We start from the raw sequence: 22,954 nt of genomic DNA, 5'->3' as shown, positions 1-22,954 counted from the left end.
ACTAAAGCCACCTTTGACGATGTTTATTTTGACAAAATGGCAACTATGGAGACGTTTCTTCAATCTGTTGGAAATAAAGCCATGTTCATAGTCTCTAAGGGCTGTTTAGTAGACAACTGAAAATGAGATCGTCTCATTTTAATTAATTGTAATTTTGTAGTAGAGATTTTTTTTTTTAGGTAGAGACCAAGACTCATGATCTTTTATGGTAGAGGCTAATATTCATGACTTCTAATACATATTTATGATTACCTAAAAGAAGAACTCTTTTTCGGGCATGGACCAAACACGGCCTATCATATGTGCAATTCAATTTGATCAATCAAATCACGCCAAAGCAAGGACTCTATGAGTTGTGCCCAGCCCTTCATTCATTCCCATCCTTTTTTTTTAAGTTTTTTTAATTGGATAGGTTGATTTCTTGATGAATCAATTGGAGTGGGAGAGTCAGAGTCGAAACGATGATTCCTCACTTCTTTCTCTCATTCAAAACCGTGTATGAGACTTTCATCTCGTACAACTCCTAAGTGATGAAAGAAAGAAGAACCCATGACTAATATGAGCCCAAAGCTTCCCTCAGCTCCCAAACTTCTTCCCATGACCAACATGAGCCCGATGGGTTGCTTTCTTGATGAATCAATTGGTGTGGGAGTTAAGAGTCCAAATGAGGATTCCTCAGTTATTTCTCTCATTCAAAACCGTGTATGAGACTTTCATCCTGCACGGCTCCTAAGTAATAAAAGAAAGAAGAACCCAGGACTAATATGAGCCCAAAGCTTCCTTCATAACTTCCCAAACTTCTTCCCATGACCAATATGAGCCCAATGCTTCCTTCGTAACTCCCGTAATTTCTTGGTAGTGGCTCTGTTCCACGCCTTATTTCATAGGGACCTCAAAGTGGCTCTATTTCATCAACCAACAACTGGATGGCTGATGAATCTAGGAATTCAAGTGCAAATTGCAGGGCACATCAACAGAAAAGAAACGGCACATGTCGAATGAATTTGAGACCTACCTTTAACATCTCTTCATCTGCAAGTATTCTTGCTGAGGCGAGTTGAAAGCTAAGCAGTGGTAATTCCAGGCAGAGGTTGCCATATGTAGGTGTGCATGTGGCATGTATGCTTAGCAGAACCCCATTTACAGATGGGAGCATGACACATGCTATGTGAGTAGGCTGCACACTGATTTCAACAGTAGGTGAAACATCCCTACTTCCAATGTTGTGGCCCGCTCAGGTTTTAAATCTGCCTCGTTTATGGCTAACGTCCTAACATAAGGTGGCACAACAGATATTGGGTGGATGTCACATACTCATCGCAGTGGGCCCCACACAACTCTGTTGCACAACCGCTCTAATACTGCAGTTGCTCAAGGCTCCACCCAAAGAGAAGAAGACAACAGGCTACTCAGAATGAAAGAACTGCGAGGAGAAAAAATAGCCTCAGTTGAAGAGCTACAAACGTACCATCTAGCAAAAGTTTATGCCCTCAGCATGACCAATTGCAAGAGTAAAATTGGCCAATTGCTGTTCGCGTTATATATAGAGAAACTCCCCCTGAAAGGACCCATCAAGAAAGCAGATCACATAGTTTAAAAATCGATTTTGGCAAATAGCATCATTCACCACCAATACGGGGTTGTATTACACAGTTTCAAGCCGATACAGTCCTATTGTTCATAGATAATACCAGTATGTTTTGGGCGATACATACCCATTTTGGACTATGCTTGAAACTTGGACCTCAATAGATAGCAGGAACTTCATAAGCAAGCGCAGGAGAAAAGAAAGAACTCAGAATTACCTACACTCACATAATTTATATAACTAATCTATAAGATAGCAAGTTCTTACATATTTTTTCATGCCTACTCCAACATAGCTTCCGATGTCAGATGGGTTAGCCTCACATAAATATACCAAAATCCCCTTCTAAGTTTAAGACTGAGTATAACATTAGCATACAGCTATCGTCTCATATTGGAAAATGGAAAAAGAAATTAAAAACCTATGTTATCTCAAGGTACACAAACAACATCCATGCCAGACGCAAAAATGCGAGAAGAAACTGATTCAACCACCTTTAGATATCACCTCTATCCAACCTAGATCACCCCTAGTATCAGGATCTTTATTTTTATCTTCTCATCATCATTTTGGCTTCCATTTCTTCAGTCACTTTTTCATCTCCCTTTTTTTTGCCTTACTTTCTTCAGTTTTCTTATTCTCTCTTCTTCTTTTCGTTATTTTTCTTTTTGTACCATGCCATTTCTTCCATCAACAGCAAGAAACACAAACTCAATACACACTAGAAGCCTGCCAGACGTGGCCTGGAACATGGTAACTACTAGTTGGTGCATGCAGTGACGGAGCCATGATTTGGGTGCCCCTTTGTGCACAAAAAGAGAGGAGGAATGAGAACATTCATGTCAAAAACCGCTCTCTAGCTTTCTCACCTCGAGGACAAGCTGTGTGCAGTAAAGAACTGGAAGTCTGGGTGATCAACCTGAAGGAGTCTTACCAAGTTGTCTGCAGCCTGCAACAGTAAGTTTGCCTGTTGCCACTCATGTCCTCCGTTCAGGGTCCACAAGGAACCCTTGAACTTGTAGGATGCTAAGCCAAAGACAGGGAGAGAGATGTTCGGAACGCCATCCACCCCATGGGGTTGGGTGACAACAGGACCCTCAGCACTGCTAGCACCTGCAAGCAGTTCAGCAGCAAGTAGAAAGCTGTATGAGAGAGAGAGAGAGAGAGAGAGAGAGAGAGAGAGAGAGAGAGAGCAACAATAGATGTGAGAAAGTGGTGGGGGGGCGGGGGCAGGGGCTGCTGAGAGAACAACTATACAAGTTAATAGTTACCTTGGGTAGGTGTAGAAAGAGAATGGTATGTCAAAAAACAAGCATCCAAATCTTTTAGTGTTGGTCCTGTTGGTATCCTGTATATTGGATACCTGCAACAAATATATTCAATTAACAAATTATTGACATCTAGTGTCGTGTTTAGATGCACTTTTGACTTGAATTACATTACTAGTTTGCTAGAGAAGGAATTACCAAATTGTAGTTACATTCAAATTGCTCAATTCTCAGACGGGCACACACACAAAAAGAATAACATTCCTTTCAAGCCCTGACTTGAAAGCAACATGGTTGGTGTTTGAGATGGTCCCTCAATATGAATATAAAAAGTGATTAAATTTTGGTTGTTTCAAGTTTCTCATCATTATCTAAGCCTTATCCCAACCAACTGGGTTCAGCTAATTTGGATGTTTGAGTAATGAAATAATTATTGCAATACAACTCAGTACTGCATCCAAACACAGGCTAAATGTTGGAAACTAAGTACAAGATTGGTATGAACATTACGTGAGTGTCTCTTACCATGCCACAGACATCCAACTGGGTGACAGCAAATCACAACTTCTTAGTGTTTTTAACTCAGGAAATCGAGATGAAAGATCCAAAATCTGTTAAATAAGACTGCATCAGAAGAAATAAGAGGGTATCCTAGCAGCCAATTACAGCACACAGATATCAGATAGCATAGAAAAGAACTTGCCTTGTCTGCTAAAGGTTCACGGCTGTAAGGAGGATCCTGTTCAAGAAACTCAAAAAGCGGGCGACCTTGAGAGATTGCATCCAACTGGGTGACAGCAAATCACAACTTCTTAGTGTTTTTAACTCAGGAAATCGAGATGAAAGATCCAAAATCTGTTAAATAAGACTGCATCAGAAGAAATAAGAGGGTATCCTAGCAGCCAATTACAGCACACAGATATCAGATAGCATAGAAAAGAACTTGCCTTGTCTGCTAAAGGTTCACGGCTGTAAAGAGGATCCTGTTCAAGAAACTCAAAAAGCAGGCGACCTTGAGAGATTGCAACTTCACCATCATCACTGGAAAAGCCTTCTTGAGAAGCAGCATGTTTCTCTCTCAAAGACAATCTGCCCATTTCTGTAGCCACATGTGCTGGATGGTAACGATTCCACTGCTCTCTTGAATCTTTCAAGCCCCTTTCAAGCTCACAATCGCTGCTTCCATCACTGCTTGAATCCCTGCAGTAGTCACCATCGCTGTCCTCGCCAGCTCGCCTATCCCCACTAGGAAAGCAGTCCAGTTGATAAACAGGATATCAAAATCCTAACAAGGATTTCCTGAATTCTTTAATGCTTCAAAATTGCGAAGAATCACAAGTCCGTTCAAATTGCAGAAAGCATGCAAAAGCCTTTTTTATTTCTTGGGAGCAATTTAGTACACTGTAACTGATGGTTTCCAGACACTAATTAGAAATTATAAGCTCAAAGACGTGCAATGAAAAGAAAAAAGGCAGATTATCAGACAGAAATTAAATCCCTACGACACCAGAGGAATCAGAAATTGATGGCATCGTATGATCTTTGACCTGAGGCAATGTACAGTTTACTCAGATCCCCAGTCTGTATAAGTTGGACCTTAGTTTGGTGACCTTGACGACCATTTATCTGATGGGGTCATTGTGGATGCATTACACTCTGAAAACCTCACACATCAGAAGATCCCTCTTCCAATCGAGAACTTGAGCCCGTGCTGCATCTAACCATAACCATCTATTTGCGGACCATATAAGACATGTTAGAATTGTCCCATTGTGGAGATTTTTGCGGAATTGTCCCATTGTGGAGATTTTTGTGGTATGGTCTAGCAGCTGGTCTAGCAGCAGGTTGGTCCAGATCACCGTGCATTGGCCTCCTCCTCCTCCTCCTCCTCCTCCTTTTTTTAATTTTGAAAGATAAAGACAGATTTTTGGAAATGCCACTCTTACATCTAGTTTATGATTTTCCTTGAAACATTAAACCCATTCCATTAATTTTAAGTTGATTAGACAACTATCTTTGTCTTCTGGAAACATAAATTTAACACAACAAAAAAACAAAAAAAAAAAAAAACCAACAACTCTTACAGCCTATTTGAGTGACACCCATTTATTATTTTTTATCATTTCTGCCAAATGGACTAACAGCGTCTGAAAAATAGCTCTTGCACTGTTTTGGGGGAAAAAACAAAAATCATTTGGGGAGGCAGTGATTTACCTACAGCCCACTCATGTGCTAGTGGCATCTCAGACGTGCAGGATCCAAACTTTCATTAGCTATGCCATCATATGACCATCCACTCTCTGAAAGATCTGATCCATCCATTGATCAGGTGGGCCACAATTAGAAGGGTCCATCTGAACCACAAATCAACTTTCCCAACAGGTGGTGACACCCCTGCCATGCCTATCAGTAGAAAATGTGTCGGAATGGTTTTCCATTGCCGCCCAAACAGGCCCTTAATGTTTACAAAGTGTTTACAATAAGGCTTACTATGACAATCACCATCATCTGTCTTGTGGCAACTTTTTGGTTTTGTTTGGCTAAGAAAACAAGAATTCTCATGATTTGCTTGGCAAAGGTTGACCACTTAACATCAACCATTGTTTCCCCGGCTTGGGATCCGCTGGTCCGTTGCTACCCAGTGGAGTTTATTATAACAAGAATACAATTTAAAAATAACAAACCTAATACAATAGTATTTGCTTAAAAGAAAAATCCTACAAATAGGGATGTGAGTGTGATGCTCAAAGGTGGTGGTGTGATCGTGGTGTGCCATAACGTCTGTTACATAACAGCAATGGGGGCAACCGTTACGTGCTATGGGGTCATAACGATCGTTGTGGAAAACAAAATGTCCCGTAACAGCCATTACGGGGTCAATACAGATTTCTTTAGATTTAAATAAAATAAATAAATAAATAAAGAAGAAGAAGCAGAAGAAGGGAGGCTGCAATGGCTGTTATAGCCCGTATTGTAACAGTAACGGTGGTGGCCATTACAGCCACCATTACCGTTATGGAATACCTTGGGTGTGATGCTATCCATATCAAGGTATGAATATGAGCCAACTCATGCACTAGTTCCTCCTTAGTTACTATTGAAATGGTTGCATCTTACTTTACACACATTACTAAACTTGTCGTCATGGGCTGACTCTGGCCATAGCCTGATAGCCTGCATTGTACAAATCACCATCAGGCCTATATTGTCTATTGACTTTCAAAGAGCTTAACCTTGTAACTAAGCTATAATGAGGAAGGTGAGAAAACAATTTCTACCTACAGAAGGCTTTCTAAGGAGATTCAGACTATCTAGCATTTATAATGAATACACAGATACCCAAAAAGGCACAAGATCCCAAAGAGCTTAAGAAAGCAGCTTCAAATCCACCTAGATCTAGGGTAATGAATGAATAGATAGCACATTGATTCCCCGTCCTTTTATGTATGACAAACATGTTTGCAGAACCATGGGAAGGAACGTTGTGCAGCATTGCCCTAGCCAAAGGTAGTTCCATTGATGAAAGAACTCTCATGAAAAACCTAAAACAAAAGATAGCTACAAGTCCTAAATCCATGCCCTCTTATCCACACTATGCCGGCTAACGTTTAATTACACAAAGCACGAGTTTCGACGCAGGAGCAAGTATCTGCTTCAAAATGTCAGCAAGTTCAGGAGCAGGAGAAGGACCTCAAAGCAGAAGCAGAAGCACTCTTGGTTGAAGGTGTAAGACCCGTATCCTAGCCCATACTGTTCCATAGGCTTCCACGATCCTTCCCGTCAAAGTCCGGTAACCTGCGACTTATGATCGATGTTTGCGCACAATCCTGAGTCGTATCCTGTAGATTTGAGTCGGCTTAAACCGAGACTTGTATCATTGCGACCGCACCGTCGCAGCGATTCTAACGCCGCGTCTTGCATACCGATCCGATACGCTGGTAGGGAGATATGGGCCGGCGTTCAATTCGAAGAAAATGTCGTGCATTTGCAATCCCAAGAGAATCTCTACAACATGTCCCATCAATCAATCAATTAATGCTTTCTTTCTCCTCAAGTCAAGCAACCCCAAAGTCAACTCTTTCCCACCCTCTCTCTTACACACCCATGCTAGTCAAGTACACCATCACCTCACATCCATCAACCATCACTCCTCTTACAATAACCCTCTCTCTCTCTCTCTCTCTCTCTCTCTCTCTCTCTCTCCAACACATTTTTCCAAGCACCAAAATGAGCTCATGTCCAAGCTTTCCATGGAGAGAAAAGTGATTTTGGTGGCCCACCTTCCCATCCCAAAAACCTTCATCCTAACCATCAATTTCTCATCTTCCACCATCAAAGAGGAACACAAGGAGACCGGCGTTCCAACGGACCGAGAGGATCGATCGGTAGGTCCTTCTATAGGCTAGTTTTCATGTTTTTGTAATGGGCCAAGTGAGGCCTACCGATTGATGGTATGGATCTCACTTTGGACCCTAAGATGTGGCCGATGGCCCACCTTGATCTTCATGATCATTCCATGATGGAGCCATTCTCCATGGACCCCATCATGATGTTTATTTTCTAGCTTAAAAAGGGGTCATCTAGACCTTCTATTTCGGTGGAGAAAGGATCTCCACCGTTGATTTTGATCAGTGGGCCCATTTGAAATGGGACCCACTTGATGTATGTTATAGATCATGCGAGGGAGGGCCCATAGTGCCGGGGTCCCTCCATCATCACGTGTCTCTCTTTCTCTCTCTCTCTCTCTCTATTTTTTCATTTATTTTTGTGTGATGATATGGTTGTGTGGCCCACTTGGATGGACCCCACTTTGATGCATGTATTACCACACCATCCAACCCTTTCTTGTGGTGGCCCATGTCCCTAGTGGGGCCCACCTTAAATGAACGTGTAGGGCAAACCGTCCAGTGTCCCTGGACGCTGGACTTAAAAAGGAAACTATATATATATATATATATATATATATATATATATATATATATATATATATATATATATATATATATATATATATATATTAGCCTTGGTTTAAGGCTATTTGGGTGGGCCATTTGTATAGGCCCTACCTTGATGTATAAGTCCAATCCACGCCGCCCATCCCTTTCCTCAGACCATTTTAGGCGTTGAGATGAAAAATGAGGCCAATCCGATCTTCTGGCGGGCCATAGCATGGAAAACAACATTTCCTACCGTTAAAATACACTTTGAGGTTTCTACACTCCGAAAACCCATTCAATATTGGGCTTGTTTGGTCCGTCTCGGGCCATGGGAAGCAATGGGCGGGGTGGATTCGCCTGATGCGGGCCCCACATATGAAAAACCCCCGAAAAACAGGTTTTCCAACAAAAAAATAATAATAATATATATATAAGGCAGCTACTGCTGCTGCATCAGCAGCAGACCGCTGCTGGTGTTAGCGTGAAACGGGCAGGGACCCACGGCCCCAGCCATGGGCCTCACCATGATGTTTGTTCATCATCCAACCGTTCATTTGGTGGGGCCACCTCCTGAGGTGGGCCCCCTCCAAAAACCGGCCCAATCCGAAGCTCAGGTGGCCCACATCATACGAAACAGTGATGATTTAAGGCCTGCCATTGAAACCCGTTTTTGGGTTCACAGAAGTTTTGGGCCAATACAAAATTTGTTTTTCCTTTTCATCCAGGCACGTGTGACCTTATCAACCGGTTGGATTGCAAATAGTCATTATGGTGGGCCCCACGTGGGACCCACAATGATGCATGTGTTTTACTCATACCGTCCACAGGCTGTGGACGGTTGGAACCACGTGAATGTATGTGTTATACACCACACCGTCCACGGATGGTGGAAACCCACTGTGTACGTGTTTTGTACATGCCCTCCAGGCATGGGCTGCTGGACGGTCAGTGGACCCCGTCTTTGATGTATGGGATCCATCCAAACCGTCCATCCTGATGGTGGGCTAGCCTTAAGGCTTGAGACTAATGAGGCAGATCTGCCTATCAAGTGGACCACACAGCTAAAGGCAGGGGAGGATTGAACATCTGCCCTTGGAACCTCCCTGGTTCCACAAGTCTTGTTAAATATAATATTTATTTATTAGTTATTTTTGATCTACGTGACCTTATTAAATAGATTGGATGGTAGATAGATGTTATGGTGGGCCCCACATGGGACCACTAATGTATGTTTTGTAATCCACACCTTCCATTAGTGTGGACTCCACCATGAGGTATGTACTTCATCTATGATGTCCATCCTTATGGGACCCACCGTGATGCATGTGTTGTATCCAAACTGTCCAACCATTTGGCAAGGCCCATTGTGATGTACTAGGGCCCATGGGTTGAGGCCCATTGTGACGAATAAGGGCCCGTGAGTTGAGGCCCATTGTGATGTATTCAAGGCCCGTTATTGAGGCCCACCTTGATATGCATGAGGGCCCGTTATTGAGGCCCACCTTGATGTGTATGAAGGCTTGTTATTGAGGCCCACCTTGATGTGTATGAGGGCCCGTTATTGAGGCCCACCGTTATGTGTATGAGGCCCATTGTTGAGGCCACCTTGACATATATGAGGACCATGTGATTAGGCCCATTTTCATGTATTCTAGGGCCCATGGGTTGAGGCCCATTATGATGTATTAGGGCCCAAGGGTTGAGACCCATTGTGATGTATAAAGGCCCGTGGGTTGAGACCCACTGTGATGTGTATAGGGCCCATGGGTTGAGGCCCATTGTGATGTATTTGGAGCCCATGGGTTGGGGCCCATTGTAATGTGATTCCACCATGAGTTATGTAATAACATCTGTGGTGGGCCATGCCTTGAGAGCAATGTTGGTTTGACGTCCACATTGTAAGAATAATGTTGGTTAAATGTCCGCATTATAACTCTCCCTAGGGCCCATTAATAGGCCCATACTTGTTGTGTGTAGGCCATCAAGGCCCATCTTCGTTGTGAGGATAGTTCATCACCATATAAAATGCTTAGTATAACTCCATGATTCATGCCCATACGCATCATATGTATGCCTAATACGAGAAATGTTTGATCATAGCATATGCCATTGGGCAGACTATTTACGGGACTCCTTATGAGACGGAGTGCCCACTTATCGCGCCATACGTGCAGAATTACTGCATGACTGGATAGTGTGACTCATGCATCTCGCATATATGTGACTTGATCATTATACGCCTTAGCGACATCAGGCCCGTGGCCTCCACAGACACATCGTGGATGGCTAGATGGGACACCGGAAATGCTTGGTTCTAGCACTGTGGGCACTTAAAATGTCCTTGGGTGAAAATCCCAGAACCTCCGAGGCCAGGAGTAACCCCAACGTCTAGACCGAGTGGAACATGAGCGCCCGAGTGCCGAATACCAGTAGGCCGCATCTCCCACTATGTCGTGGTCAGTTGGGAGGGGGTGTGGCCTTATCCGCCCGAGTGAGGGGGGCTATAAGCTAGGCTGAGTATGACCAACTCGTAAATGGGTCCGCTATCGACGAGCCGGGTAGGTATTGGCAGACTACTGGTCAGGCAGATAGTGAGGTCTATTCACTCGCTGGGCTGTGCAGCTAGGGAGGAAGCAGTCGGTGTCGAGTGTAATAGACCCCGGTGATTTTTCCAGAGAGTAACTATACTGATACGTGGACTTATTGAGCAGGAATTCCATATCCATTCATTCATTCATTCACTATCCACTCGGGCTAGTGGTGCGTAACTATTTGTTACATGTACCATCGCATGGCCAGGATTTCAGTTGGGCGCGCGACTAACCTGAGATCAGGAGTTTACCACATTGAGTCAGACTATCCAAATTTAAGTATGAGACTGGTTTGGATAGAAGTCCCTTGTGGTGGACCCCGTAGCCTGCGATACTACGTACTATCATCCCGACTCCACATTCCAGCATGGTCATTTCATTCGCACCGCATATTACATTGCATCTGCAGTACTTAGCATCTTAGATTACTATATTTTTTTGCTTTTATATGGCCTAGATGAGGTTGATGGTAATCGTGACTCGTCAGGATTTGTATATTGCATTGCATCCTCAGTATTTGTTATTGTCTTATTATGTTTTGCATCGCATAGCCTTTGTACGGCTGATAGCACTCATGGACTTACCAGTATATTTTCGCTTACTCTGATATCGTATGATTCATGATCTTATCAGTATTTCCGCTTATTCCGATGATGTATGATTTATGGGTTTTATGGTATACTTGACACTTATCTTGTGCACACACTTCACCACCCTCTAAGCTTATTCACGATAGATGCGTGCAGGTGGCGTTAGGTTGCAGCAGCGTTTAGCTTGGAATGTGCAGCGATCCTCTGGAGCTTTGATTTCGATATATATGTATTTCCCTTTCAACATTATATTAAAATGATTATATTAGTGGATATGTGATGATGATGTTGCCTTTATGATTTGGGTATACTTGTGGTTATGTTTCTTATGAGACAAATGTACATTGGAAAACTCTCCTTGTAGGATCCCAGGATCGGAACTTGGCATATGTATGCTAGGGGCCAAGAATGGGGTACTACGGAGGCTGTCGGCACCGGGTTCGACAATCAGGATTCCTGTGAATCCGATTTCCGGATTTGGGGCGTGACAGAAGGTTCCTGCAATTAAGCTCCTTATTGTCACTCCCACAACAAAAAATTGTTTTTCATTACCATATATATCCATCATGTTTCTCAGAATAAAGCACTAAAAAAAGGATGCGTATACCAGAGGCAGTTGATTTAATGATCCTGATCCAAATATCCAGTTCCTCTCTTAGTGATAAATATTTCCTCTTCATGGCTGCCAACTATTGACCCTTCTCTATTTCAAAATCCCAAAGGCAAAGTGATGCAGGACAATTAACTACTTGCTCTAAAAGTTCGAACTGTTAGAGTATGGCGAATCAATCCCTTTATCTCATAGCCCAGGCCCCACATCTCATGGGTTTAGGACCTCGGCTGAACCCCCTTCGTGGGCCCAAATCACGTGGGCCGCCCACCCCGAGTGTGTCCCTGCATCCTACGGGCTATCCCGCTCGAGCCCCGTGTAAAATGCACATTAATCACCCCCGGTGAGGAGTCTCAAACACAAAACCTCTCCTGTGGGCCCCAAATCACATGGGTCACCCACTCCGAGTGTGCCCCTGCATCCCATAAGCGACCCCACTCGAGCCCAGTGTGAAAATGCCCTTGCATTACAAAGATTATGGTTTTAAATAACATTTGAGAGTGCGGCTTGCTTGGAGACCGAAAGTGGAACAACTTGCCCTATTTCAATCGTTTTAGTCCCTGTTTCAATCTGGTGACTTGTCCCAGTCTCAACCAAAACCAGTGAGACAAAGGCGACTGGCAATATTTAGAACCATAGTAAAGAGACTTGAATGGAATCCCCAAGCCCAACAAAAGGAAATATAGACCCCTTTTTTTTCCTTCTTTTTTTCTTTTTTTCTCAAGGCAAATGCCAAGATAGGCTAGAAAGCTTATTTATTTTCAAATAAACTCCACTTCATCCCCAAATACCAACCTCTTACCAAATTCACTCTAACCAGATGCCACTTTGAAGCATCTCAAAATGCATCTAAGACCCCTAGATTGAAAGGTTCTCCATAAAAAAGTAAATGTCTCCATCTATTCAATAAATTGGAGGTAAGAGGTAAAATTTTGACCAAAATGTATCGAACATCCAAGATCCAAAAGGATCCCCATAACAAATGACTGTCTAGCAGACAAATTGAACATAAGAGGTAAAATTTTGATCACCTACAATAAAGCTTAAATCAGACCAAATCCTTCAACTTTAAATAACATTCTGTCAAAAGCCCTTCCAATGAACTAGCTAGATATGGGACGAGGAACTCTTTGTAGAATTAACCCAGAGCTTTTCACGAATCCATTGGTAGATCATCATCAACAGAAAAACATTAATCATGCATACATCCATTATCTTGCCTTCAATACAAAACTCAAAATGAACATGGCACATGCTTTTTCCATGTCCATTTAATAAAGAATGTCCAATCTTCTCTCCCTATTCCCTGTGTCCAAACACTTGTAAGCTACAAAGATCAAATTGCGGATCCCTTTTACGAATGAGCCATGGCAAGTCAAATTAACAAGTGCACTTGATCTTGATTCAAAGACTTGAAAATAATTTTAAGAGACCATCAGTAAGGCTACTTGTGCTAAACTCTTTGAACTCAATACTCTTATAGAATAAGGGCCTGTTTGGATTTGCGTATTGTATCGTATTGTATTGTATTAAGGGTGGGTTTTTACAATATACCGTGTTTGGATAGGAGCTGGCGTCCGAACGTACACACGCGTGCAAATACAATAAAATACCAAAAATTTCGAAAGGCGGTAGAGTAAAAGAAGACGCCACTGCATCATGCAGTGCAACGTCTTTAATGCGTTGTATTTTCACGAGACGTGTTTACCTATAGTTTTCAAATAGATCTAAAAAGAAGAGCGTTTGGCCATCACTTGCCATCTTTCACCATCTCATTCTATATCCCCAACTGCATCTTTCTATATCTCTCTAAAAGCTTCTCCTATTTGATTCAATGGCATCAACAATCAGGCCAAATCGCCTTGTTTTCCTTGCTTTGTAGTTGCTATCTCTAATCTTTCTCTTCCATTCGGCCTATGTTGCAAGGAAGCTCGCGTCCTTGGCCCAAGATCAGCCTCTTCTCTTCCAATACCACCATGGCCAACTTCTCTCTGGTCCCATCTCCCTTAATCTCATCTGGTACGACAAGTTCAAACCATCACAGCGGGCCATCATAACCAACTTCATCGCCTCCATTACCTCGCCCCCTTCCAAATCCCAAATCCATCCTTCCGTTGCATCATGGTGGAAGACCACCGAGAAATACTACTCCTAATCTAACGCCAAAACGCCCCCTCTTGTAGGACTCTGTGCCATTTTAGATGACATCCATACCGTTAAACACGTCAATCAAACTTGGTGGCCATGGATGGACGGTCAGGATTCACCAATCAGAACATGATGGACGAATAGGATTAATCACAAACATGACAGTGGGCCCTGCCTGGGATACAATGTATGAGAACTTAAAAATAGCCAGACCCTACACGTGCTATCAATATTTATATGTATATACAATGCCCAGTCCTTATATGTCGTTTCCAAACATTGATCTGTACAAGAAATTGTATACTTGCCCGAACAATACCTCCTATTCAAACATTGGTTACTAGCATCTTGATTTGGATGTATTTTGAAAATAGTCGAACGTATACATGAACGGTAGCAGGATACAATACAATACACCCTTATACGCAAATCCAAACAGGTCCTAAGAGTAACGAATGTTGCATTCACTTCTACATTGATGTGTCCTCCATAAAATTTCTTACTTTTTTAGAATTAAATTCCTCGAAATTCCCCAAAAACTATATGTAAATAATCATCCTTTATCATCTCCCAATTTTCTTGGTTGAATATGGATACATTTTATTATCCTCAAAAAGCACTCTTTGGGACTCTTTGGGACGGTCCTATCCCTCAAAGATCAGAAATAAACTTGATCATCCTCTCTTACATAGAAAAGTTGTATTCTTGGCCCAATCATTGCACTATGCAAAACTACAATTTTTAAATATCTACTGAGACTAAAACAAATTAGAATCGGCTAGAGCAAATGGTAAGGTGATGCAATCCAAAACTTGAAAGAGAGAAAATGCCTAGAAGTAAAAACACACCGAGAGGCAACAGAAAAGTTTGAATAGAGATTTACAGCAACAAAGGAATAATAGTGGTCACTGACCTGCAAACAGTTACCGACAAACAAAATATCAAGAGCACTGCAATTATTCTCTTTCAAAACCATGAAAACTAGAGCTTGGAGCACAAAACTCAACAAGCAATAGAGAGGAAAAAAAAACAAAACAAAACCAAAAACTCCTTCCACCTCCCACATGAATACCTTTTATATCAACCCGGGACCCTAATTCTCATAATCATGGTTCTAATTATCAGTATTGGGGAGCGTGTCAGCCTAGCAAAAAAAAAAACGATATGATACGGGCATCGCGTATCGATATCAGTCCGTATTGGACAATATCGGCTCGCATCTGTCAAGAAAAAAAAAAAAGCAAAAAAATTAAGGAAAAAAAGAGAGAGAGAGAGAGAGAAGATTAAGATATTCAAGAATCATTCATTTTTTTTATTTTTTTATTTTTTTTTGTATTTTGGACAGGTAAGTGAAGGTTTACGCTTCTTTCCAATTTTTCACATAATGGTTCACTTCGCTTCAATTTGTCGTATCCCATTCAAATCATTTGTTTTGATCCCAAAATAATTCTAGATCTAACCTAAAATGAGTTTTTAAGCTTTTTCCATAGTTTAAATGAAAAAAAAAAAAGGAGCTGAGTGAAATTTTGAAAACAAAAATCAAAATTGGATTTTTAGCAACGTATCAGCCAAGATCGACCTCGTATTGATGCCGATACGTCCCGTGTACATGTCAATTTTTTCATATCGGGCCAATACAACCCCATATCGCGTATCGTCTCAGCCAATACGATACCGATATTCATATCTATACTCGTAATACAAAGAGGTTTGCTTGCCTCACATGCACCTTTACAACAGCACACATGCCAACCTGGCAGGCGTGTAGGGCATCCAAATAGTGCATAAGGTGGCTCCTATCACAAAGATGAAAACATGCAAAGATCAGGATGGTCACTCATCAGGTAGGACGCACATGCGCATTGAATGTGGACAATTAGAAAGATTTTCTAAGTCGTCCATTATTTTAATGCAGGGGTAGCCAGCCTGATGGCTGGATGAGCCTGATTTGTGCATAGGGTCATCTCCATGATGAACTACTAAAGCACCACTCAAACATCCACACTTCCTAGGTTGGAACAAGGCCTACTGAGAGGTGCTAGAGAGGCTAGCATTTCTCTAATAAAGAACACATAAACTAGCCTTCAAATGTCTACATAATAAATATGATTAAACTTCCCTGTATCCCAAGCAACCTGTAATGTCCTTTCTAAAGTAGAAATTAGAAAAACCAAAAAAGAAAAAAGAAATTTGGAAACCCGTAAGGCAGACACTTTCAACCCACTTTCAACCCCCTTTTAAATTGTGTGTGTGTGTGGGGAGGGGGGGGGTGGGCCGGGATTAACAGCTCATGAATCACTAGGTCATGCGAAGAATGAATGAATAATGGCCAAAGGATGTGTTTGGATGGTACTATCCCAACCATGCTGGTAGGCCATTCACCCAAATGGCCATTATGCTCAGAAGGATGTGCATGGATGCTACTAAGGTGTTGTTTGGATTGTGCATATGTGAATCGAAATACCCACTGTCCTACCAATCCCTTTGTTTGGAGATGAAGGGAATTGAAATAAATTGGCGGGGGGGGGGGGGAGGGAGGGGATTAACAGCTCATGAATCACTAGGTCATGCGAAGAATGAATGAATAATGGCCAAAGGATGTGTTTGGATGTTACTAAATCCCAACCATGCTGATTGGCTATTGACCCAAATGACCATTTTGCTCAGCCTAAGGATGTGCATGTAATATGCTGCTAAGTTGTTGATCGGATTGTGGGTATGTGAATATGGGAATCGAAATACCCACTATCCTACCAATCCCTTTGTTTGGAGATGAGGGGAATTGAAATAATTGGGCATTTAAATGACCATTGGTAATTGCAATACCCTGATATGCGGCAATTTTGATTTCTAAGAAGATTACGATTTTATCTTTATATATATATATATATATGATGGTTTTCTTCACTCTAATACCCACTAGGGCTCCTCAAATCTCTAGTGTAATATTATCTCCCAAATCCTATTTCCTTGCTGGAAATAAGGTGGGTTGTGTACAAGTCCTTGTATAACAAGCTTATTATGCACATGCTTGACTTAGGGCACACTGGGTTTTGCATATGGCATCTAACGTGTGCACTATGTGAGCCCTACTATAAATGTTGGGGGGCCCAAAAATCAGGCCCATCAAACTATCATGTGGACCACCATGTCAAGTTGGAGGTTCTTGGACGGTTGTTCATTTTTATCTTAGGTGGGACCCACTGTATTGTCTAGAGGCCATCCAATCTACACGTTATTTAAGCCCCTCCATAATGATGGGATTTCTCAAAAATCAAGACTACAAAAGCATTATGCGGACCACACCATAGAAAACAACCGAAAACAAAACCAAAAAAAAAAAAAAAAAACTTGAAATTCATGTGGTGGCCAATGTGATGATTGGATCAGCCTGATTTTGGGGGCATTCCGCTATCATGGTGTGGAGATCTTGCAATACATGTTGGATGTCATACACACAACCTAGTTGACCCCACGTATAGTCTTTTGCTTCTACAAGGTCATTAGCTACGTTACAGTACCAAAATCAAATTGGATGAACAATCCCATCCTCTGATTCATGTACACTTGGTTGTTGAAATAGGTACTCTAACCCAGGGCCTAGAGCTTGTGCAAGCTGGGCCTACATTTAGGTGATCCAGACCGTTGATTCGATTGGGGGGGGGGGGTGTTTCGGGGAATGAAAACCGTCCATCCAATTTTGGTTTCTACTCATTGAGTGAGTTTGTTGTTGTACATTTTTCATTGACCATCAATTTTTAGACCATTTAATCGAAGGGTTAGGACTCTTGTAGCTTGGACTTTTACGAGATGGTCCACCCATTGTGGAGCCAATATGATTGTTGTTCTAGATCCTGAACAATGGGCCTCACTTGTACAAATCCAGGGCCTATGGATGTTGGATCATCCAGGTCCATGGTTCATCAATTCAAACAACAAATCTGATGGGTCCATCATGCCATCTAACTAGATTAAATGGACATGACATAAGATGGGCCAACCAATAAACATGTGGACTGACCAATATAAACACATGGGCTACACTTGTTCTTACAATTTGGAAGTTTCTTGAGGGAAGGAAAAAAAAGAGCAATTGTGAGTTCCACTTTATAAGCCAACTAAACATAAGTAAACATTAGAATTTCTAAGAATCATAATACATTAAGAGTGTTATCCAAACAAAGAAATCATAATTGCTAGCAGTCGCAACATACGAGTGTTTCAACACCTAGTAATTGAAATATCTAGCCCCCAATCTAAACAACCCCTGATCCCAATCATGAAGATTGACTATCCGCCCAAATAGCCATTCTGCTCACTTTTACTATTAGGGCCTGTTTGGATTCATGGAATGGAAAGGAAAGGAAAAGAAATGAAACTTCGTTTCTTTTGAAATAACTTTCCATTGTTTGTCAAGCCTTTCTTTGTAGAATTTGTGGAAAAACATCATTTTCCTCTCTTTGTTGAAAAATAAACAAATTTATTTTCCCACCTCCACCCGTAAGGCATTTTCCTACAATGAAAGGAAAATGGGTTTCTTAACGTTGAACGCAAACGTGCCACCATCCACCTTCAATCGTTTCACATGTGCCACATGTGCCAGATGAGCCATTATTCATCTTTTGTTATTCCCCTAACCCCACACATGCCACTATACCACATGTGTCACCATCCATCTTCTTTTGCACCCCACGTGCAAAGAATCTCGTATGTGCTAATGTGCCAAATGTGCCACCTGTCATCTTCTCTTGTGCCCAACATGTGCTAATGTGCCACATGTGCCACCAGCCATCTTCTCTTGCGCTACACATTTACAAAGCAACCCAATCCCCATATACACCAATGTACCAAATGTGCCATCATCCATCTTCAATCTTTCCAAATATACCAACGTGCCAAATGTGCCATCATCCATCTTCAATCTTTCCAAATATACCAATGTGCCAAATGTGCCATCATCCATCTTCAAACTTTCTAAATATACCACATGTGCCAATGGTACCAACGTGCACAAGTTTTGCCATCTAGCTTCAAGCGCCCACTTGTGTCATTTGTGTCAATGCATGTCTAATGCAACATGTGCCACCATACAGCTTGAAGCACCTCACTTGTGCCATGTGTAGCACAATTCAGCATCAAGCACCTACATATGTGTATGCCACATATACATTGTCCATCTTCAAGCATCCCATATGTGCCACGTGCTAATCTGGCACATGCCAATGACTACAGAGAAATTTTTCCCAAGAATATTTTTGGTTTTGCCTAACAACAAATTTGAAAATAGATCCTATAAACTTGAGGAAAAACAAACAAGGAAAACGATGTCTCCTTTACCACAGTTTCCTAAAAATAAGGCTTCCAAAAAACATTAATTCCTTTCCTATGCTTTCTAAGAATCAAAAAGGCCCTTGGAAGAAACAAGCTCACTTTCTATTTCAAGCTGGATTGTTAGAGATAGTCCACTCCACCCAATGTGCTTTCCACATTTATACATTCTTTAATAGCTCATGGATCATTAGGTGATTTGAAGAACATATGAATAGCAACCTAAGGATGTGTTTGATGTTGCTAAAACCAAATCATGGGGATTGGCTATTCGCCCAAATGGCCATCGTGATCATTTCTACTATTAGAAGAAACAAGCTCACTTGCTATTTTTAGGCAGGTTTGTTAGAGGTTGTCCACTCCACATAATGCACAATGAGCTTTCCACATTTTCCAAACAGTGTCTATTGAAAAATGCCACATGAGCATGCCATGATTACTGGGTGGAATGACTATTTAAGCGCATTTCTTTCTTTCTAATAGATATCATTTAAGCGCTTTGCCAGTGATACTCCAAAAAATTTATCATCTGAAAAGGAAACAAACGATAATTACAAAGATTCATGACCCAAGGCCATTACTTTCCCATAACAAAATATAAAATAAACGAGGGGAATGATTCTATGATCGCATTTTGGCATGCCGGCCCATTATCCAAAGGAATAATTCGGTGCAGCCAGTTGTATCACCCACAATTTCAGACATAATGCCATCCTACAGAGTTATGCTCGTTGAATGCAATACTGTCACGCATTTTATTATCCACCCATTTGCAGATCTTCGATGAGAAAGTTAGGATCATCGCATCACTGTGGCAATCAGTAATCCAGTGGGTCCCAGAGAATGAATGTTCTTGGCAAAGTAATCCAAAGTGAGGCATACAACATGAATGATCCAGATTATGGCTGGCCTACTTAAACTCACCAATCACAACTACTCCCATTTTCTCATTAACTGAGACCAGCTTCAACAACACTGCCCATTTCAAGAGACAAGCATTCTACAAGCATTTTATGCTTGAAAAAGTACTAAGAAGATTGAAATACGAAATAATCCACAAAACAAAATCAAAAGACCAAAACCCGAATGTAGTACATATAGATTACCTCATCTTGACGTCCCGCCCTGCAGATTGACCGTATATCTGTATGCCCGACAGATAGGGCACGTAGTACTGAATGACGCAATCGCTGCCGTTCAACAGCAGTGGGACGCCAGCCCCATATGCACTCCACTCCTTAAACGACTCCCAAAGATCACCGAGCGTGAAGTACGGATGGAATTCGACATCACACGTCCTCCATCCCCGCATTCTCGTCTACCAAACCCCAACACCCAAAAATCAGAACAGCAAACAAAAACCAAACGAAATTTTCGAAAAAGCCAAACAGAATTACTAAAGTGCCACTTGAAACCTTAGAGAGATACTGTGCTGGGACAGACGGCGTCGTTGACTCCAAGAACCGATCGAGGTTGCTGGAAGGAGCTCTCGTCGGTAGGTCTTCCGACACAGGTCGGGTTTGGGGCTCCGGGTTGTCGGAAATTACAGTCTTGCCCTTGGATCTTTGCAGCTGCTGAGTGCGATTATTCCGACGGGCTTTGGCTGGATTGTAAAATCGGTCGTCTCCACGGGCGAATTGTAATCCTGTCCCTAGCATCTCTCAAAAATCCTAGAGCTGAAAGAACCCTGGATTTTCGCAGAAATTACGATTTCAGGAAAATGGAGAACTCGAAGCAGGAGTGAGCAGAGGAGGGGAAGAAGAGGAAGGTCAGATAAATGCAACGGGAAGATGTTGAGAGGGGTTTTAATATCAGCCGTCAGATTTGACAGGTGGCGCGAGATTAGGGGTGCCGGTGAATGATGCACTCGAGATGGATTTGCTTCTGAGAGCGTGAGGGGTGGCAGAAGGCAGGAAGACGGGTAAGCTGTCAGCTGAGGAGTCAAATAAATGAAACGGAGGAGTGATATGGCTACTCGCGCGACTAGCCTTTTGAATGGCTAGTCTGGCCACACGTGTCGGCGCATATGTGCGTACGAGTTGGCACCGTTCATCAGGTGGGGCGAGCATGGTATATACTGTGGCCCGAAAATGAAGATGTTCCCATTAGAAGTGTACGTTGAATTTTGATTGACGGAACTTTTAACGGTCCATTTTTTTCTTCTAATGTGGGCCGTTTGATGGGTCCAGATAACTGAACGTCCCTGATCTTGCACTCAAAGTACGACGTTGGCAAGCATGGAAGAGTAGGAATTCGTTTGCTGGCTACTAGCCACCTTTCTCATGCCAGTCGCGCCTGATCGTTATCGGGCTACAAGGAGTCAACGTCCCTGCGATCCTGACCGTCCGGCTGCTGGACGGTCGACCACATTCCTATAGGTGACCGTACAAGTATCGTGCGAGTGGTGATTCAGAAAGGGAGCGGATTGCGTCGTGAGTAACTCACTGAGGGCCTGTTTGGCCGGGTAGATTGGATGGAGTGGAAGGGATTGGAAGATAGATCCCGGGATTGGGAGGCGTGCCACACAGAGACGGGATCTTGATCCCGGGATATAACAATCCCATGGATCTTAAGACAATCCACTGACATCACCATCATTCCCTTTAAATCCCATCCAATCCACCCTAATCCCTTCAAAATTGCCTCGGCCCGTGTTTGGTTCGAGGGATTGAAAGAGATTGGAAGGTTTAATCCCAGCATTGGCCAGGCGTGCCAAACAGACCGGATATAGCAATCCCATGCATCTTGCACTAATCCACTGAAGCAGCTATCGTTACTCCACTCTAATCCTATCCAATCCCATCCCATCTACCCGGCCAAATAGGCCCTAAGTAAACATTAGGAGGTCTATCGTAATTTATGTATTTTATCTACTCTGTCCATCCATTTTACTAGATAATTTTAGAACTGAGCCCAAGAATTAGCCATATCTAACGTTCAAATAGTCCACACCATTGAAAATTGAACATCTACCATTGAAAATTTCTTTAGAGCCACGGAAGTTTTGGATCAAGCTTATATTTATGTTTTCCCTTCATCCATGTCTTTATGATCTTATGAACAGGTTGGATGACAAATAAACATCACTGTGGGGCCTAGAAAGGTTTCTAGGGTGGAAATCATTATCCCCACTGTTTCCAGTGATATGATCCATTTGATCTTTGGATATGCTTCAAATTTGAGCTCAACCCCTTAAATTATATGTGAAAACGGATGGATGGTGTGGATAGATAACATACATTCAAGGTGGGCCCAACTGAGTTTACTCAGTGCATTCACTGTACCCACCTCAGTTTTAAAGCGCCCTCTCAAAAAAAGAAAATTTCCGTTCCACAGAAAGTACACTCGCACGTGGTTACGCGGGACATGCTTGGGATATGGGAGCCGTTAATCAGCCAATCCGTACCGTTTAGATTCCATGTCTCAAAAAATCAGGCTGATCTGATCACAACGTGGGCAAAAGATACACAGACAATTCGGACCAATGGCAAATTCATTTTAACACGTGTGGCCACTGATGATCTCCTCGGGAGCGGATTAGGTGCGGCCCTTACAGTGGGGCCCACCTGATGTATGTATTCTATATCCACGCCGTCCATCTGTTTTTCCAGATTATTTTAGGTTACGAACCCAAAAATGAAACAGATTCAGATATCAACGGGACCATACCATAGGAAGGAGTGGTGATTGACCATTAAGTACTTTTTGTGGGCCACAAAAGCTTTGTATCAAACTGACATTTGCCCTTTTCCCTTCATCCAGGTTTCTGCGACCTTATCAACAGGTTGGATGGCTAACAAACATTCTGGAAACATTACACTGTGAAATAGGAATTTTTTTAATGGTGGAGCATTCAATCACTACTGTTTTGTATGGTATGTTCCACCTTAGATT

At 42.2% G+C, this 22,954-nt stretch overlaps 1 protein-coding gene across 1 annotated transcript; it reads right to left on the bottom strand.

Moving 5' to 3' along the window:
- Positions 1-1,791: 1,791 nt before the first annotated feature.
- Positions 1,792-20,983, bottom strand: LOC131237594 (uncharacterized). Its single transcript, XM_058235453.1, has 6 exons — positions 20,476-20,983; positions 20,167-20,378; positions 3,804-4,092; positions 3,382-3,467; positions 2,860-2,951; positions 1,792-2,701 (listed from the first exon to the last, which is right to left on the bottom strand). Exons 1-6 carry the CDS (start codon positions 20,716-20,718, stop codon positions 2,454-2,456), a joined length of 1,170 nt encoding a protein of 389 aa, XP_058091436.1. The 5' UTR covers positions 20,719-20,983; the 3' UTR covers positions 1,792-2,453.
- Positions 20,984-22,954: the final 1,971 nt, after the last annotated feature.

This window comes from Magnolia sinica, chromosome 2 (genome assembly GCF_029962835.1).
Source record: "Magnolia sinica isolate HGM2019 chromosome 2, MsV1, whole genome shotgun sequence".
Taxonomy (NCBI): Eukaryota; Viridiplantae; Streptophyta; class Magnoliopsida; order Magnoliales; family Magnoliaceae; genus Magnolia; species Magnolia sinica.
This window is presented reverse-complemented; position numbering and strand designations above follow the sequence as displayed.

Coding starts and splice junctions, on each gene's coding strand:
- LOC131237594 (XM_058235453.1), bottom strand. CDS start 20,718: ATGCTAGGGACAGGATTACAATTCGCCCGTGGAGACGACCGATTTTAC. Junction 20,379..20,475: donor CAGCACAGTATCTCTCTAAG/GTTTCAAGTGGC, acceptor GGGGTTTGGTAG/ACGAGAATGCGGGGATGGAG. Junction 2,952..3,381: donor AGTTGGATGTCTGTGGCATG/GTAAGAGACACT, acceptor TATTTGTTGCAG/GTATCCAATATACAGGATAC.